Genomic DNA, 20,683 nt, shown 5'->3' on the forward strand with positions numbered 1-20,683 from the left:
CAAAAAGTTCACAAAAATCAGCCAATCATATTTCATTACAGTTCATTGACAGGCATGCGACCTTGAAAATATGAAACCAAGATCTCTCAGTTTACTCTTACCAAACATTGGAACAGTTCACCTAGCTAGGAAACAACAAAAACATAAATCCTACAATTCTTGAGAAAGAAGTGACAACTTCTTATGTATGAAAAAAGAATCAGGTAACAAAATGTTTGAAACCATATGGGCAGTTGCATATTTATAAAATAGCCTTAAGAGTTCTTACTCGTCGACCATGAAGATAGATTCCTCAATGCCTGCATCTAATCCATTCTCTCTGTCAGTTGAAACACCCATGGCATCAGTATTAGCTGTTTCTTCAACTGAAAGTGAAGTGGAGTTCAACCCAACAGTTGCACCTGTCAAGATTTCACTATCATCGATGCCTTCTTCTTCCTCTTCCTCCTCAGGATCTGGCTCAGCCGTGTGAGGATGCTCCAACATCCAAGTTGCAAGGACAGTGATGCGTTCCGGGTCAAGCTCTCCCCTTGTCCCTGAAATAAGGAATTCATTGTGAGTTTTACTCAAGATTTCTAATTGATCAAGCTCTCTTCTCGTCGCTATAAAGAAGGAATTCATTGTGAGGTTTAAAACACAAACATTACTGAGAGCCCTAAATGCCAAATTTGAATTTTAACAGATGAAAAAAACATCCATGACCACTATACGTGTAATATTGAAGTAATAGATGATACATGTATTCGAGTATAATTCACATTACGGACCCTATACCAAAGCTTTAGACAGGCTTTAAGAGAGAAATATGAACATTACCAGTGACTTCCATTGCTTTCTGGATATGCTGTATAGTGAAACCCATCTCCAGTAGAGGACCAGCGATAGGAGGGGGAGGAGGAGATGCAGCTCGTCTGGCAGCTGCCCTGCTCGCTGCTGAAAATAAAAGAGAAGGGAAAATTAACTATCAATCATCGATGATGAACAAATATTCCCTGAGAACTTTCAAGTCGCATCATGCTGGGTAAAAAAAAATTGAATATTAATATGTCTTTGAATTGCTTCAAAATAATGAATGTAGATATAATTGAAAATTTGTTCATGAATAATGTTTATGAACACATTGACGATTGTCATTTTGCAATAGATAGTGATTTTACATGATTGTAGTCTTAAGGTTATTGCATACAAACTTTAGTGACCAGCCCCACCCCTGTTAATTCTACAATGTAAACAGTAAATAATTTCTTTTATTGCACACTTACCTGCAGCCGTTTCTCTTGCAGATTCACATGGATCTGGTGACGGTGGGGGCGTGTCAGCAGGAACCCTAGGAGGCCCTCTGGGTTGACGTCTTAGAGTCAGGGTGCCATTGTTACGAGTAATCCTCCTCAATCTCCGAGGAGGAATGGAGGATGATGGTGTGGGTGGGGCGGAGACCGGAGCAAGGGACAGGCCTTCGTCCTGTGATTGGTCATTGCTATCCCCCTGGGGGAGGAGAGAGTCTTGGGGTGGGGTTTGGGATGGCTTGGAAGAAGCTGATGCCGGTAGTGCTGCTGAGACCAGAAGAATACACAAATTGACAATACGAGATTTATTGAATTTACATTTTCTTAGATATATGAACACGATGAGATGCAAGGACTTGGGTGTAGGTATTGATCACAGCTTTTAAAGCGAACTGAGCTCTAATGCACAATACTAAGACACTAATCCTGACTACCTAGTCCTGAATATATTTACAGATGCAGGTCACTGGTCACTCGTTACCACGCTCATGTTTGTTGGGGTTTTTTTTAAAGAGAGATGTAGTATACTCATCATGGTATTTCTAATCAAAATCTACTAACCAGATAGTGTTTAAAATTTCAAAAAATAAAAGCTCTGTCCCGAATCTTAATTGTTATGCTATCATATGCATGCTCACTACATATTGATACTTCAACTCGATCACCTTGAAACGTAAACCCAAAGAATATGGATCTTGAATTGGAAATGTGTACAAGGTGATATCCCCTACCATTGATAAATCTCATTAAACCTTCATTGATAAGGTTCAACATGGTCACCTAAACATTGACAAGTAACTGGTAACCCTTTTTTTTTATTACCTCCTCTGATTTCAACATAGGTACCATACTAACCTTCATTTGTTCCCCTTTCTTCACCATCTTCGACAGCAAACGGAGATTGGGCTGTTACTTTCACCAACATGGCTTGCGCCCTCTCTAGTTCAGCAATAGAAACAACACGTTTGATGGGCGATGGCATAACAGCTTGTTTGACCAGCCGTCTCATGATGGACCGAAGGGTACTCCTTAACTCCTCTAGGCATTCCCCACTCTTTGGAGGATCGTCACCGTCCAATGACTTAGGGCTTGGTGGCCTTGAGGTGGAAGATGTGGACGTTGACTGGGTGGATGATTTCTCTTTGCTGTTTTGCCGCTTCACAGATTTGTTACTAGTTTCCATCTTTGGGACAAGAAGCATTTCAGCATACTTGCTGCATCCTATGATGGTCCCCAAAGACTTCATCGCATTGACCTACAAAATTTGTTTTAAAGAAATGTTGTGAAAGAACTCTGCTATATCAAACTGACCTTGAACATGGACTTACATCACGCAGGAGATTGGATCAAGTGTACACAAATATCTTCATGAAGCAACCACATAGTAACAATTTGAACAGCCTAACAAGTGGAAAATATAAGGGTCCAGGCACAAGAATAGACATATCTAATTCTAGGCTAACATACTTAATAGTCACTTTTAACTACATGAGTGAAATTCCATAAAATGGTCAACCTTTTTATGCACGTACGTCCAATCCTCATTTTTCTTTCTCACTTTATAAACCATGAAGCCATGATAATCTCAGAGCATTACACCTTTTCATATGAAGCACAAAGCAGGAAGATCCTGAACAATGTGCATAGGGGTTTGATGTACATTTACAAACTGAGAGATATGTTGATGTTAATCCACTGTAACCTTTCCCAGTGCTATATGATGTGTATATGCATGGTTGGATCATGCCATTAATATTATTAACATGAAAACCAATAGAAATCCAGCATCTTACCCTAACAAGAGCTAGCATAACCTGCTTCATTTCCAGCTGTGCCTGTTCGATTGGATCTATTGATTTGGATATCGCACTTCCTCGGCGGTCACTAGTTGGTCCTGCCTCTCCAACACCATTGTTTGCTGAAATATTTACTGGTTCTTTGGATAAATGAAGAAAGAAACCCCAAAAATGAAGAAAATCTACAGTGATTTCGAATTTGTAACTTTCAAAATTACATTACCTTAAACAAAATATCAGAAATTGCAAAGAAAGATATATAACATAGTTGTAGTACTATCCATGTTTTTATTGATTTTGTGCCTTCATTTGCAATTAAAATTCTGTAAATCAGTGAAACTGCACTACAGGCACTGTCAATAACCACACGACTAGGGGTCACTATGAGGGCTTCTAGCATCAGTTGATTGACAGAGGCATTTTCTCTGCAATTTTCTGTCGACAATGCGTCACTGGCTAGAATTCTAGCCAACAATTCAACAACAAAAAATGTTTTAAATGTTAGCAATAGATTGAATGAGAAGAAAGTTTGAATAAATTGAAATGACTTATAATTCTGACCTGTTCTTGAAGGTTTTGCTGCTGGTTGGGTCACAGCAGGAGGAGCCAAGACGTTTGTTGCAGATGACGTTGCAGTGTTGTTGTCATTGCCCGCAGGTTGAGTGAGTTGAATGGTGCAAGTACTGATGGACATGGAGACCGAGATCTCAGGAGGAGCTGCTGCAATTGCTGCATGATTGTCCGTCTTGGGGATATCACCTGAGGCGGCGATGGCATCGGTCACTTGGGTGCTGTCAGGTGTTGTTTCCTGACAGGACATGGCTTGAAGATCTTCTGTGATGCTCTGAAGCATTTCCTCTACCATCTCTGTTGTCACAGAATCAGAGCCAGCAGCAGCAGCAGCAGCCTTGGCATCATCAGTAGCAGAAACATCTCCATTGTCCTGCTCAGAGACTGCCAAGGGTGAACTGATCGCCCCAACTTCATCAGGTACTGGCGAGGAAGTCTTGGAAGCAGATGCTGTCTCATCTACAGGTGGATCAGTTGATTTGGGGGTTTGGGTAGCATCTATGTATAGATGACAACAACAACAAAAATCATTGATATTTACTTTGCACACAGAATGCAAAAGAGTTCATGTTAATTTCTTTCTGAACTGTGCTACTATCCATATCATTTAATCAAATGCATAATTTGCACACACACATACATGTACTGTAATATTGGTTGTAGGCATTGCTATCAAATTATGCAAAAGGCCAAGTTGTGTATTATTACAACAAAGGTATAAATTAAGAACGATAATGACAGCTGAAATAAACATCAAACCTACCTCCATTCTGCAATTCATCATCCATTGCTTTAGCTATATCCTCATCTAATGACCTTTCAAGAATCTCCTGTTCCTTTTCTTCCTTCCTCTCTTCTTCTTTGCCCTCCCTCACTGCATCTTTTCCTTTATTACCCTTTGCCCCATCTTGTCTTGCTCCCCCTTCCCTTGGGGAAGTCTTTGGAGTCTCCTCTGCTAGACCAGAGAGGAGGGCTAGGTTGGAGAGAAGGGATGGGGTCAAACCTTGCAATCGACCTGTGTCAAAGGTCATGGGTATCACAGGTTCCAAGTTGGATATTGCACTGTCACTGCAAACAACAAAGGACAAGTACACATCTTAACGAGATATACAGAACATGTACATGTGTTATAGTCTAAACAGGTATATCTGTTAAATATTTCAATATCTACAAAAATGTAACACAACATTAGAAAATTATAATAATATTAATAACTGCAAAATATCATCACACGCACAAACATCAATTAAAGTCTATACCGGTAAATTGAAATATAAAGTAAATTGGAATGTGATTATAAATAGTTCATTCATGGAAAAAAAACATCAAATTCTATATAGGCTAATTCTATTTTACTAAAATATTTTGCATGAATTTTACATGTGAGAATGATCACTAATAAATTTTTTTATGGAGCTGATAGCAAACATTCACATGGCATTGAAATGATTAAGGATAGCTGGGTCAAACTCGGGTTAAAAATGAAGGTCAAACCATTTGAAGGTCATATGAAACCCAATTGTGATAGGGATCAATCATTGAACTGTTTCAAGTCCCATTCAATAAAATTGTGGAAGGGGAGGAAGTTGCAAGACTTTCACTTTTCTTGCACTCTTTCACATCAATCAAAATGACTAAGTAACTAAGTAACTACATGTACTTACAAGCAAATGGCCACATCATAGGAGCTCATGAAACAAAAAACAAAATGAACACAATTATTACAAGCTCACCTGATATTGGCATCACCATCTTCCCACTGTACCTTGGCGGAGGAGTTACCGACCTTGGCCACGCCCAGAAGGACCGCCTCCCTCGACGTCTGTCGATGGATACAACGCCCTCCCATCCGTAGACCTCTATCGATACCACCAATGATGGCCAAGGCTGGCCAGACATGCTGACACATATCCTCAAGACCTGGCAAGGGAGAAACTGTATTCTGTAATTTGTGAATCTTCACCACATTACAAACAATAAGACAGAAGTTTTGCCACTATTTAAACAGCCACCCCCATCCTGCCATACATAAAACTAACTGTCATGTTTACTTGAGATCAATAGTAACAACTGCACTAGTCAAGAGCCAATCAAAATCACAAAATCAAGTTTATAATGGAAGATGGTAAAGTTTCCAGAATAGAAAGTCTTCAGTAACAGGATCCATGATTTCTGTCAGCTTATTTTCCATAAGGTAGAAAAGACTTTTAGAGTGTGGGCCAACTCAATTATGCATACCCATGTTCTATAGCATAAAAAGTTTGTAACAAGTATGGTTTTTCAAGTGTTGAGATGCAAATCTTAAAATTCCGCTATAAACCTTCTAACATCCTTCACATGCATATGACATATGATTCTGCCATCTTTGAAAGACATAACTAATTGCCTTAGCTTATCTTTGTGTAATGGTGAGTTAACTACCTCTGACTGAATTAAATACTTATATCAAACATGTATGCTTCAACATGACTTACTTTGAATTTGAGTCTCATTCTTCTTGTCATCCATGAAAGCTGATGGTACATCCTTTGCATCATCTTCCTTTTTATCCTTCTCTCCATCCTTCAATGAATCCTTCCTTCCTTCAATCTTATCTGACACTGATGGGATATCATATTCCATTACTTCCTCCCTTTTCACCTCTTCACTCTTTCCTGAGTTTATTGTTTGCATAGTAGGTACCATCTCACTATTCTTATTACTGTTCTGCTCAGTTTGAACAACCTCCATCTCCTTCAAATCCTCCTTGCCTCTGTCTTCTTTTCTAACCATTTCCAATGATTTGTCAGTTTCTTCAGACCCACCCTTAGTCTTTTCTGTTACTTTTGTGTCATCCTCTTTTAATTTATCCGTTTTCTTGGTATCCTTATTTCCTTTTGAATGACTCCTACTTCTAGCCTCCCCTCTACCTGAAGTAGTATCGCCATGGAGATGACCCAAGACTTGACCAATTGACTTGAGGCGGTCAAGGAGGCAAGAATTGACAACGTCGCGCCACTGGTCATTCCGATGAAGCCAATTGACCAATGAGATGTGTGATTCGGACAGGATGGAGGTCATAGGGGCACAGAGAGGGTCACCGGGGTAGAGGTCACGAGGTGCCCCCCTGACCTGCATATCACAGATCTTGACCTGTAAATAGGAAGTATAAAATTAATAATTCTTCAGAGAACTTTGTTTTGAAGTGCCCATGTACAGCCCGAGGCCAGGCTCTACACTACTTTTTGAAACAACGTCTATTTTGCATATATTTCTCTTTGATTTTACATTACTTCTCTAGAAACAAAAAATCTTTCAATGATTAATTCACATAATTAACAGACCAATTGAAAGGTGCATTGGTACTGGGTAATATAAATTCTACAATTAATGGCCCAGTAAACAGATTTTATGTGCACAGAAGCATCATGGAGTGACGTAAACAGAAATGCATTACTGTGAATTCTGCATAAGAATAATGAAGATTGCAGTCTGAAAGCCCCACTAGCAGAAGAATGTTAACTAGAACTGCATCCAATGTAAAGTTGTCAGCCATACTGTAGTTAATGCCCTTTTGCCAGACAAGCACCACATGAAATGCTCACCTTTTCACCAGGATTACTGCTGTAGAACATGACCACTGGGTAGAGCTCAGTGGCTTCAATGTCATCAAAGGCCAAACGAGGTTCCTGAGAGAGACAAAATCAGAAACAATGACATACCAGACAACTATTGACAAAATAATTCTGTATTGCATGAGGTTTTGTAACTGCATTGTTGTCCAGTCCTCTATGCATCATTTCATAAGATATTAACAGGATAGTACTGCATCCAGTTAGCAGGGTTGACTTGTTTAACTGGGCAGATGCTACAGTCAATTGGTAGGGACAGTGATTTTCCGTTTCAAAAAATTGCCTTTTCCGTTTCAGAAAATCTCAAATTCCGTTTCAGCATGTCAGAAAACGGAAATTCCGTTTCCCCATAGACTTTGTACACACGGAAAAGTGACAATTCCGTTTACACATTGAATAGCAAAATCACAACACGCACACTCGCACTGGTCAAAATTTGTATCTGCTACTGTACCAACAACACAATAAAATCCGTTCTAATCGGATCTATGCGGGTGCATAAAATATTTTTACACATCCATTTTGCATGCATACATCCTCACCTTTCATATTATTAGCATTATTTCACGGTGAAATGATATTTCATCGATAATTTTGGGGGTTTTTGGACATCGTTATCATCAGTCAACGGCTATTGCCAATCCGCCATCTTGGATTTTAAGACCGCGATATCGTGCTGTTACATCTTCAAACGTAGAGGGCAGCAACACACGACCGTGTAAGGAGTTGAACGATATGTGTGCATGCTAAGCCCAACCCGGCCGGCCGCCGGGTACGGGTACGGTGCGGGGTACAATCGAGTGTGCTGATGTCAAGTGCAGTCACGATGTGTGAATTGTCATGATAGTAGCGAAGTGACATCGTGTTTTCTGGGTTTTTTGGGCCATTTAATATTCTCATTTTGTTGTGATTTTGGAGTAATTTCTGTTGCTATTCTGTGTATTTTGAGGGAAAATACGTTTTCCGTGATTTTCCGTTTGAAATGCCACTTTCCGTTTCAAAAGGCCCTTTCCGTGAATTCCGTCCGTTTTCCGCGATCGCGGAAAATCACTGTCCCTAAATTGGTGCATCCAGTTACCATTAGTAGAATAATTAACAAGAAAAAAAAAATAAGTATACAAGAGTAATACTTACATGTAGTTGATTTCTATATTCCAATATTTCTTTCTAATTCTGATCTAATATACATACATTGTGAATACATTTGTCTAGCAACCTCATCACATACAACATGCTATTCACGAGATGAGTAATAAGATATGAAGTGATTGCAGGAAAAGGTGCAACATTTTGACATGATACGGTACTAACTTAACAAGCTGGAAGTTAACAAGGTCAAACAGTACGAATATGTATGGACAGCCTACCATACTAGTTTCTTTTTCCCTTCCCAGCTTCCTCCTTCCCCCTCCTACTCCAAATCATCAGTTGTCTCACCTCTCCATTCTTGCCAAAAGACACAGTCCTAGCCTCCATGTCCAGTACACATGTGACATGATCCCCCTGGGTGAACCCTGGTAGTGTCAGGGTATGCTCTCCATTGTGGTAGAGATTACCACTGTATGCCCGGTAGAGCCACATGTCTGACGTGGTGCGGTGGCTGAAGTCCCTGACAGGGTAGCGGGAGACACCCACACAGGTTCCTTCATTGCCTTTGTTCTCCTTCACGATATTGAACTGTAGAAAGAAATGATAAGTTTGTAAAAACAGATTGGACTTTTGATTAATTCATATGCAAATTTATTTAAGGACCGTAGCTCCATTAAGAAGCCCTGGTAAGATTCTACAACATACATCCCAAAGCAATTTATCATTAAAAAATTTTAAAAAAGTTTGCTAAGTAGAATTTAGGGAATAGCACTTGAAGAAGAGGATATGTCAATCAAAGATCATCCACTCATTACCCACTGGCAGCATCCAGCAGTCATCTCAGTAGCTCCCAATCCCATCGGAACCACTCATAAATAAAACCCTTAACGATCATGGTTACATTCTTAACCATGACACTGCTTATTACAAGAGGATTAAATAAAAAATCATCAACTCACCTTCCATTGGTAGCATCCAGCAGTTATTCCTGTGGCTCCTAACCCATACCCTCTCCCACCTGAACCATGTACAAGGGTGTGGCTGTTCTCAACGCTGCAGCAGACCGTCTTATCAGGGTCAAAGACAGCATCTTGCAGAATAAGGCCATCATCGTCATCATCATCATCTGATAAGAAAGTGACAGGAACATGTGTTTATAAATCTGTTGGCAAGATTTATTTTCTTTCCATTTCCATTTCAAATTTTGTAAGAATCTGTGATTTCTCAAAAGTACAAGCCTACACCGATACATTAAGTTAGGCATGAAAATACAATTACACCTGGTATAATAGCAACCACACTGTGAAAATTACAATTTTCCTACCATTTCTACACTTAAAAAAGTTAGAAATGATAGTGATATTCAAATGAATTATCAAAACATTCTTAAACAATTAAAGCTATAAAAAGACCTGTAGTCCAAATACAGCCAGTTAATTTACACCCATCTCATAGCAAGAGATGGGGCAATTTAGGTTGAAATTCCCAACATGATTTTGCCACATTAATATCTTCATTGTGACACTTCCTACCAACTGACCTGATGGAGCATCCGCAAGACTGATGTTCATCCAGCAGCTGTTGCTGTTGATCGTTGTCGTGTCTGTCAGACTCTTCTTGGTGAATGGGAGCGCTCTCTGGTTGCTTTCGGGCCGTCCTGCATCAGAGGAGGATGTGGAAGCTGATCGCTGTCTTGCAAGGGCACTCTGAATGCGGTTGGCACAGTGACGGGCGCTAGCGAGGGGTGCTGACCACATGCTATTTGAGATGTTGGTCATCAGCTGTTCAATGACCTATGAAATCACAAATGTGCAATGAAATAATGTGAAGTGCAGAATTAGTCATATACATGTAATCTCTGTAGGGTACTATCTACTGAAGATGCAAAATGCAATTATTTTTAGCTACCATTACGAAGTTGTCAAAAATCGTAAGAAATTTCTTACAGTAATACATCAGATATTCATGTTTACATCTTTCCTCTACATGTGTTGAGGAATGATACAATAACATAAAATGAAGTCAAATCACATTGAATTCAAATGATTCAGTTGAATACGTACAGTTGTACCCTGAAACCTGTATCAAGGTACTAATAATAATCTTCCTCCCTTGTATTCATTCTGAACCCATTAGTAAATTAGTTTGATCCATTTGCAACCAACGAGGTACGAGGGCTATTTTTTACGAGGGGGGGTAATTGGCCCTTTTGCCAAGTTAGTTATCCAATTAAGTCAAACGCTGCCACAACCTCCATTGACTATTGCAATTGTTTAATATGATGATAATCAGTATATGACAGATTTCAAAATAGAAAATCTAAAATTAAACTTACTTGAATTTGCTGCCCTCTATTGTTTGTGTTGAGTGCAGGTAAGACAGTTTCAAGTAGATGTAGTGCTAGAAGTCTTGTTCTTACATTCTCAATCCGAGGAAGACCTAAGAGGAATCCAAAACAATTATACACTGCATATATGTTCAGTTACCACAGTAAAATCATTTTCAAAATTTAATCACAAATCATATTTTGATGAATCAAGTTATTTATTTATGTATCTTGTCAGATGGAAGTCTATGTCTATGGATGTGTATGTATCTTGTTAGATGTATGGTATGTCCTTAACAAAATGGAATTGGGATAATTAGGAGTGGAAATTGGGTCATATTAGTTTCAAATTATTCAAATATTTTATGAAGTATTTGAATTTTAGAGTGTCTGTGAAAGGTTTATTGTGATTGGATTGATGCAACAGGTTGTGAGACAAATAAAAACATCACATTCCAAGATCACCAACAAAATATATGGGTCAGGTTTCATGAAAATCATTTCCATGAAAGATTTTTCTTAGCCTATCGAATTTCACAATATCAGAAGCTTGTAACAATAACTTGTAACCTGCCACTGATTACAGACTTATGTAACCTATTGTGATCCCACCTGACTGCGGATGATGTCCGACAATAGCCAATAGGATATCTGTCCATCCGCTGTCAGCCATCTTGGCCTGTACCACTCCACAGCTAGAGACTCGTCGTAAAAACACCAAGAAGTCTCCAAGGGCATTCTGAGCAGCCTGCCTGGTGCGTCTCCCAACCTTATGCTCTTTATCTGTAACAAATTAAATTTGACAGCTTGAAAATTTAATTCTTTAAAATCACATTGAGTGATGGATTCTAATGAAAACTCTGGCCAAAATACACAAAGGTTTGATCCATAGGGTAATCAAATCTCAAGAAGTAGGAGAGGATGATTCATTTAAACTTGTAGAATTCCTCAATCCTCATGTTAAAGAAGTGAAACTGGCTCTAACTAGAGCAGGTATTAAAAATTCCTTACTGAAAGGTAATTTTAAAAAACCTAAAACAACAAGTGGAACGCCTCTGGCAGTCTCGCCTGCATTACGCGATTTAATATAGCAGCAGTGCTAACTTTGAAAACTACTACAAAATAATCATTCACAAAAACACCATTCATATAATGATATAATACCACGTTCATTGACCATAAATGACATTTGAACGGTGACTTAAGACTTGTCAACTACACCCATGTCCACATTTCATTCACTCTATCTATAAACTTTCAAAGTTATGATGGTAATTCAACAATTACCCCAACATGGCCTAAGTTTATTGACCTTAACTGACCTTTGACCTTGGTTTTGTGACCTGAAACTCACAGGGGATGTTCAGTGATACTTGATTACTCTTATATCCCAAGTTTTATGAACTAGATCCATAAACTTTCAGAGTTAGGATGGTAATTCAACAAATACCCCCAACACGGCCAAAATTCATTGACCTTTAATGACCTTTGACCATGGTCATGTGACCTGAAACTTGTACAGGATGTTCAGTGATACTTGATTACTCTTATGTCCAAGTTTTATGAACTAGATCCGTAAACTTTCAGAGTTAGGATGGTAATTTAACAAAGACCCCCAACACGGCCAAAGTTCATTGACCTTTATACCTTGGTCACATTTGCTCTACGGCGGCCGTAGATACCTGAATTCGAGAAATTTCTGCGGCGGCCGCAGAAAATCTGCGGTGGCCGCAGGGTCGACGTACGGCGGATTCCTACTTTTTACAGGCCGTAGGGGTGGCCGCAGAATTTTAACCCGGAGTTATAACATTTTTTCTTTTCTACGCTCGCCGTAGAAATTAGACTAGCCGTATATAGGCATGGCGTAAAACGGTCTACGGCGGCCGTACGTCGAGCGTACGTTGGCTGTGCGGCTGCCCTCGTGTTTTTCTTCCCTCCTTTCCCCTTCTCCTTTTGTGTTATCTGCTCGGGAGCCACCAGGCGCGTATTTAGAATTTTACACCTCGGGGGGCCCTACCTATCATTTTGGCCCATATGCATGTGTACTTTTCAGAAAAAATGGCGAACCCTCCTCGTCAGGCAAACAGGTGCCTTAAATGCATGTTGAATTATCTTATTTCATAATCACATGAAAAAGGGCAACTGCAGACCACTGTTTTAATGATGACTTGATAAAAAGTAATCTATCCATGAATATGATGTAATACCACTTTTTTTTAAGAACAAATGTGACCAGGAAGCACAGATATTGCCCTTTCACCAGCGGCTAACTTGGGTAAAATATGACGTTATTATCATTATCATTATTTTTTTTTTTTTTTTTTTTCCAAATTTTATTGATTTTCAAGATTTTTTCGTAACATTACAAAAACAACAATCATACATGAATTACATAATTGTATAACATTAAAAGAACAATAATTAAATAGGAATCACTGTAACAATTACCAAAAAAAAAACCAAAACAAAACAACAAACAAACAGACCTGATGCAAAAGCTAAAAAATGAGTCCCTGGTGGTTTGGATAGTTTCATCAAAATATAATTATGGATAATTAAAATAAATTCTCAATAGGGGACCATTTTCTATAGTGCATGTTTTCTTTGTGCTTTTGTTTAGCAATTACCAATTCTATATGTCTGATTTTGCAAATGAATGCTTCAAAACCTATAAAACTTACTACTAAATTCCTGCATTTCTGAATATAAATGTATCTCTTCAATAAGATAATTAAGTGATTCAGTAATATTTTATGTGGTCCCTTCCAATCCTTTATGAAGCCAAACATCATTCTTTTCCTAGATAGATCCTCATATCTGACAGATAGCTTCAGACCAATTTTATCAACAAAAGCATGTCTTAAATTTTCAGCAACCTTACATTCATAAAAAAGATGTAAAGGAGTTTCAACAGAGGTCTTGCACAATGTGCAAAGTTCTGTCTCAACTTGCTTCATTTTAAATAATCTCTCATTGGTGTAGAGAATATTATGCAAAATTTTAAACTGGAAGACTCTCATTTTAACTTCTATTGTGCATTTAAATGGGAGTAAATACATTTGTGGCCATTCTTCCTCCTCTATCCCATATTTAGTGGAAAATAGGGGCTCACAGACAGGTCTATGTGTTAATTTACTCACTAAATCAACATAAATATTTCTAGTTTTTAGTTTTTGAATTTCTCCTGTCAAAAGGACGGACTGATCATGTTCATAATCTATTTTCTCCAAGAACATTTGTATCAACAATTGATTAAATGAACTTCCCCATTTCTTCCTGACTAGTGATACTATTGCCAAATATATCATGTAATATTTATGTGGTACTCCTCTTGCTTTCCAAAAATTAAATTGCATTATGTTTCCATGTAGATCAAAAAGTTGATATACATAACATAGACCTGCCTCATGAAAGGCCTTACAGTATACTGATTTATTATCAATAAGAATATATTGATTATTCCAAACAATTTGACTAAGTACACTTGCTTGGGTTCCTTGATCATCAACAAATTGATTATACTCCTTTGTCTTGGACCATGCTAACAGCAAGTTATGATAAAATAAGGGAATTCCAAGAGAGTTCAACTGGCTCACAAAATAATTACTCATAAAAATCAATTTTCCACCAAATCGTTTACAATAATGGTCAAAGAACAATTTCCAATGATGATCTGATTCTGTATAGTATCTCTGAATCCACTTAACCAGCTGTGTCTCTATCATGCATTTTAGTTTCGGGAATTTCAGACCACCTTCGGTATAATCTGCAATCATTGTTGCCCGTGATATCTTATCTGGGCCTTTCCACATAAACTGAAACATCAACTTTTCAACCTCCTTAACAAAATCATCGGGTATTACAATATTGGAAACTATATACATAATCTTAGACATAACAAATGTTTTCAATAGTTGAACTTTCCCTAATAAAGTTAATCCCCGATTCTTCCATCTTAAGAAAGTACATTTTATTTCATCCAGTCTCTTATCAAAGTTCAGTTTCCTGACTATTTCCTGATCATATGAGAAATAAATGCCTAAAACTCTTATGCTTTTGTCTGCCCAATGTATATCGTTTGTTTTTTCTCCATTGTGCCTATCTTTCCCAATCCAAATTCCTTCCGTTTTTGTTTTATTCAAATAAAGACCTGATATGATTGAGAATTCTTCAAAAACTTTGAAAACCATCTTCATTGATTGAACATTCCTACAAAAGCAAGTTATGTCGTCAGCATATGCTGTATACTTTATTTGTTTTCCACTAAGTTCAAAAGCCTGAATATTATCATTATTATTAAGTCTTGTAAGAACAACTTCCAAGCTCAGTATAAACAGTAAAGGAGCAAGAGGATCACCTTGTCTGACTCCTCTAGACACTGGAAAATAGCCAGTGGTAAATCCATTCACCAAAACACAACTACTTATATTAGTGTGCAATGTTCTAACCCATTGTATGAAAAATGGTCCAAAATTGAACACTTCTAAACAATTTAGCATGAACCTGTGGCTTATTGAATCAAATGCTTTTGTCAGATCAAGGGCTAGCATAATACCTCTCAAATTCTCCTCCTCAGTATATTGTAAAAGGTCTGATATTAATCTTATTCCTTCCCCTATGTATCTGCCTTTAATAAAGGCAGTTTGTTGACTATCTACTAACTTTCCTATCACCTTAGCAACTCTCTTCGCCAAGCATTTAGAAAGTATTTTAACATCTACGTTTAAAAGAGTTATGGGACGCCAATTGCTCAGTGTGTGTTTATCTTTATCAGGCTTAGGGATGAGTTTAATTGTACCTTGTCTTTGTGACACAGACATTGCACTATTTTCATATGCAAAATTGAAAGAATCAATAACTTCTTTTGATATCAAAGGCCAAAACCTCTCATAAAACTCCACAGTTAACCCATCGTTCCCAGGTGTTTTATTTCTAGCCATTTTTAACAATTCTGCCCTAGCTTCAGAGCAAGTGATGTTTCCTTCACACGAATTTCTTTCTTCATCTGTGAGTTGCTTGATGTTACTCTGACTTATGTACTCTCTACTCACCTCATCTTCAACCTTATCTTTGTTCTCAAACAAAGTTCTATATGAATTCTTAATGAAATCCTGTATTTCATACTGTTTATCAATACGTCCCACATCTGAAATTAAAACATCAATATTAGAGTTTGCTGCTTGACCTTTTTCCAATGACAAAAAATATTTAGTACTCTTTTCCCCTTTCTCGTACCATGTACACCTTGACCTCAAGATTGCCCCATCTGCAAAATAGTCATATATTTTAAACAACTCCTGTTCTATCTCCCTTTTCTTTTTCATTAATTCTTCATCTATATCTTCTGCTGCCATCATGTCATCTATTTTCTTCAATTCTTTTTCAAAATCCTTTCTTTTCTCTTCCCTTTCACATTTCTTCTTCTTGGAAAATGGTACAGTAAATTCTCTAATTTTAAACTTTAACCAGTCCCATAGTCCTCCTTTGTCATTACTATCTGTAAACTCATCAATCCATTTTGAGTATTTATTAGTTAAAGCATTAACATACTCCATATCATTCAATAGACTATTGTTAAATTTCCAGTAGGACGGACCAAACTTTTTTGTCCCAATTTTCATGTGTAAACTAACATGATCATGATCAGACAAAACACACGGTATAATCATTTTCACTAATTGTATTCTGTAATGATTCATGGATTAACCAAAAATCCAATCTAGATTGCACCATTGGGTTATACCTTCTCCAAGTAAATCCTTTTTTGCAAGGGTTTCTGATTCTCCATACATCAGCCAAACCAAAATAAATTTTCATACTTTCTATAAGATTCACAGATTGCTTCCAAATACTTTTCATTGAGCCACCTGCCCTGTCCAGATCAAGGTTTTGAATTAAATTAAAGTCCCCACCAATTATAAGAATTTCCCCATTTTCAACATTATCTTGTATGGTCAATTCTACCTTCTTAAAAAACTCAACCTGATCCGTCTCATTATTTGGTGCATATATGTTACAAATCACATAAACTTTCTTCTGAATTTCAACTTTTACCAATAAAAATCGTCCCATTATATCTTTAATGGAGTCTAACACTTTAAAATCAGGTGTCTTTCTTAATATAATGCATACTCCTCTGCTCTTAGAAGTTCCATGACTGAAAATAATATCAGCTCTAACTTGATTTCTCCATAATGATTCTTCCTTTTCTACAGAATGAGTTTCCTGTAAAAGGATAATATCTTTGTTCTGTTTAAGCATATAATTAAAATAACGTTTCCTTGCTTTAAAGTCCCCCAATCCGTTCACATTATGTGTCATCAGCTTCAAATCCATAATTGAGATATGAATTTCTTAAAAGTACCACCATCATATGATCAGGTTCAACATATATTAAACAATCAGGTTCAGCAAACAAAAAACACAAAAAACAAATCATACCAAAGGCTAGTTCTTCTGTATGCCTTAGGGAGATCAAGGTGGCGCTCTACATCGTGGTCTTTCCTTTTCTCCTTTGAGTGGTTTTCCACATATTCACCTACAAAAGTTCACTCTTGGAAACAGTTCATGAAAAATAGTTTTAAAGAACACAAAAGTTTAAGCTCTTGTCATTATCTTAATTCTAAGTATTCCTTTTCACTTTTCTTATTGTTTTTAAGAAGACAAGGTAAGTCCAACTCTATAACATTATTCAGGTTTTTGTGTGCTTTTTTTTTTTTTTATGTTTCCGGCATTTCGATGTGGAATGATAAAATTTTCTTTCCTTTGACGTTTTGAGTTATTTCATCTTGTATTCTCTCTCCTTCCCGTCTTTTCCTTCTTTGTAGAAGATGCGAGCAGGATACTTGAAGTACACCACTCTCCTTGTATTTTCCTCTTTCAGCTTCTTCTTGATGTGAATCAGCTTCTTCCGTTGTTCACGAATTTCCTTGGGCAACATTTCATCCACGTAAATAGGATGCTTTCCATTATGCTCAAAGGGTTTCTCCTTCAAGAAGCGACGTGCATTTACCAGGATCATGTTTTTGGTCGTGTACCGATTAAAAGCTGCAATAATCGGCCTTGGTCGAGGTGATGAGGTGCTTCCGCTGCGATGTGCCCTTTCGATGATTACTTCAGCTTCAATCTGCAAATGCGACTTGGCAAATGACTGGATCAAATTTTCACAATTCTTGTTCTCAGCACCCTCTGGAAAGCCTTGGAACACAAGTGTGTTTCTCATTCCCCTGGCGGATAGGTCAGTCAGACGTTCGCATAACTTCTCATTCTCCTTTTCTTGTGCGTGCAATTTCTCTTTGATTGAATCAATGTCAAACTCAATCCCTTCTTGCTTTTCCTTCACTTCTTCTATCTCTCTCTTATTATTATCAATCTGAGCAAGTGATAAGTCTAATCTGGCCACAATGTCATTGAACTTTGAGTTCATTTGATCCATTCTGTCAAGAAGCCTTGCTAGTAAATCTTCAGTGGTAGTACTTGCCTGCACCTTTTCATCTCCATTGATCTTCCGCTTCTTCTCCGCCCGCGGTTCGTCTTCGTCTTTTTCCCTCTCCTTTCCCCCGGCAGCTTCCGGGTGCGACTCCAGCGAGTCCTGGCCTACTTCGCTGATTCCAGTATTAAGCACTGACTGCTGAGTGAGATTTTCAAGTAGAATATCCGAGTTTTCATCGATGTCCATCTCTGTTCTGTCTGAAATTGAGCCAGAAGGGGTGAAGTATTGGGAAATCCTTGGTGAAACGTCCCTTTTGTCCATCTGTCTTTTCTTTCCACTCATTTTTAAATGATATTACAGAAATTTTCCACGATGAGAAATAATACAGTTTGATTTAGTAGGGCGCCATCTTTCTCTATCATTATCATTATTATTAGTATTATCATGGGGAGTTAAATGCTGATTTTTGTTGTTTCCTAGGGTGTATTATTCATACAAACAAGTTAGCATGGTTAAGGGAGATTTATTTCATAAGTCCAAATAAATAATGCGAACGCGATTTTTGATAGCTTGTGTATAGACCTGAAAATAGAATATTCTGAGAAGTTTTGTAAGCATGAGCAGGATGGGTATCTCTCTATCTGTCAGGGCGAGCTGAAGATTGTCTATATTCCAAAATGACCCAAAGTTTGGAAATTCTAAGCATTATTGGTAATTATGAACAGGATGGGCACTTAAAAATTATTCGATCCGAGCGCGAAGCGCGAGCTGAACCTTTTTTATATTTCGTTCCAAAACTAGACATTCTACGCAATTTAGGTAATCATTAACAGGATGTCCATCTAACTAATCATTCGATGCGAGCGCGAAGCGCGAATCACCCCAAAGGTCGATTTGCCCCCCCCTCCCTTCCTAGGTCGAACATTACTGATCGTATAATATTCAGATCAGTGTCAAACATTAATTTGGCGACCCCCCCCCCTTCCTAGGTCGAACATCAATTTGCCCCCCCCCCCACTTTTATTACTCCCCCTTTTCTCTTCTCTCCTTTTCTCTTCTTCTTGTTTCCTTCTCTCTTTCTTTTCTCCCTTTTCTCTTTCTCTTCTTTCCCCTCCTTTTTTATCTCCCTTTTCTTTCCCTTTCTTTCCTCCCTCTTTTTGGCGCCCCCTTTTCGCCTACCCGGGGGCCCGGGCCCTGAACCCCCCCCTCCCTCCCACCCAGAATACGCGCATGGGCATGGTGCGACACTTTGAAAACTTTCTGAAATGAAATGTCTAATGTAAAATATCATGAGTGTGACAAGCAATTCATGGTATACTCACTGTATAGTTCCCCTGCGGCCGCCGTGAGGGTGCCTTGCGGCCACCTCGCGTCTGCCGTAGTATTTGTCAAAAACCTACGGCCAGCGCAGGGCCAGGGTCGCCCTAGGGCGACCGTACGTCATGATTTCAAGGACATACGTCAGCCGCAGATTTTTTTTCTCCATAAATTAAAAAATACGCCGTGCGGCGACCGTAACATATGTGACCGCTAGAGTAAGTGGCCGTGGAAATTCTGAGGCGACCGTAGAATTGCTACTCGCCGTAGAAATTTTAGAATCTACGGCGGCCGTAGCAAATGTGACCAAGGTATAAATGACCATTGACCATGGTCATGTGACCTGAAACTCGCACATGATGTTCGCTAATACTTGATTAACCTTATGTCCAAGTTTCATGAACTAGATCCATAAATTTTCAAAGTTATGATAGTAATTCAACAAATACCCCCAACTTGACCAAAGTTCATTGACCCTAAATGACCTTTGACCTTGGTCATGTGACCTGAAACTCGAGCAAAATGTTCACTAATACTTGATTAACCTTATGTCCAAGTTTCATGAACTAGGTCCATATACTTTCTAAGTTATGATGTCATTTCAAAAACTTAACCTTCAGTTAAGATTTTGAAAATAATTCTCCCAACATGGTCAAAGTTCATTGACCCTAAATGACCTTTGACCTTGATCATGTGACCGGAAACTCAGGCAGGATGTTCAGTAATACTTGATTAACCTTATGACCAAGTTTCATGAACTAGGTCCATATACTTTCTAAGTTATGATGTCATTTCAAAAACTTAACCTTAGGTTAAGATTTGGTGTTGACGCCGCCGCCGCCGCCGCCGCCGCCGTCGGAAAAGCGGCGCCTATAGTCTCACTCTGCTATGCAGGTGAGACAAAAATCTTCAAACAATGACCTCTGTAACCTTTGACCTTGTGAGTCAAAAATCTAATCTGATTATCCTAACTCATGTAAGTATACCAGAGCCGACTTTGAAAATGTTCACTAAAATGGTTCTCTATCTATAAAGGCAAGAAAGATATAGTTCCAAATGAGATTGTGACCTTTGACCTGACCTTATGACCCTCCGTCGCCGCCGCCATCGGAAAAGCGGCGCCTATAGTCTCGCTCTGCTATGCAGGCGAGACAAAAACAACTGCAGTCCAGTGCAAAAGTAAACCTCTTTGTCAACTACAAGCTGATTCATAGAATATTTTTCTAATACCCTAAATAACCAATACCAATATATCA

At 38.3% G+C, this 20,683-nt stretch overlaps 1 protein-coding gene across 9 annotated transcripts in view; it reads right to left on the reverse strand.

Annotated features, from left to right (window-relative positions):
* LOC129262541 (probable E3 ubiquitin-protein ligase HERC1) overlaps window positions 1-20,683 on the reverse strand; it is an 85,122-nt gene that overhangs the window by 30,287 nt on the left and 34,152 nt on the right. For 3 of the 9 annotated variants that reach the window (XM_064099660.1, XM_064099654.1, XM_064099655.1), the window contains exons 30-44: window positions 11,291-11,461; window positions 10,688-10,791; window positions 9,893-10,145; window positions 9,312-9,478; window positions 8,701-8,940; window positions 7,237-7,320; window positions 6,127-6,784; window positions 5,386-5,587; window positions 4,416-4,720; window positions 3,644-4,150; window positions 3,080-3,222; window positions 2,142-2,541; window positions 1,263-1,553; window positions 817-933; window positions 269-536 (exon numbers count right to left, since the gene is read on the reverse strand). In XM_064099660.1, the coding sequence (XP_063955730.1) occupies window positions 269-536; window positions 817-933; window positions 1,263-1,553; window positions 2,142-2,541; window positions 3,080-3,222; window positions 3,644-4,150; window positions 4,416-4,720; window positions 5,386-5,587; window positions 6,127-6,784; window positions 7,237-7,320; window positions 8,701-8,940; window positions 9,312-9,478; window positions 9,893-10,145; window positions 10,688-10,791; window positions 11,291-11,461 (3,910 nt within the window). The remainder of the gene's footprint in view (window positions 1-268; window positions 537-816; window positions 934-1,262; window positions 1,554-2,141; window positions 2,542-3,079; window positions 3,223-3,643; window positions 4,151-4,415; window positions 4,721-5,385; window positions 5,588-6,126; window positions 6,785-7,236; window positions 7,321-8,700; window positions 8,941-9,311; window positions 9,479-9,892; window positions 10,146-10,687; window positions 10,792-11,290; window positions 11,462-20,683) is intronic. The other 6 variants (XM_054900668.2, XM_064099658.1, XM_064099661.1 and 3 more) reach the window with 5 other exon arrangements.

Source organism: Lytechinus pictus, chromosome 5 (assembly GCF_037042905.1).
Source record: "Lytechinus pictus isolate F3 Inbred chromosome 5, Lp3.0, whole genome shotgun sequence".
Taxonomy (NCBI): Eukaryota; Metazoa; Echinodermata; class Echinoidea; order Temnopleuroida; family Toxopneustidae; genus Lytechinus; species Lytechinus pictus.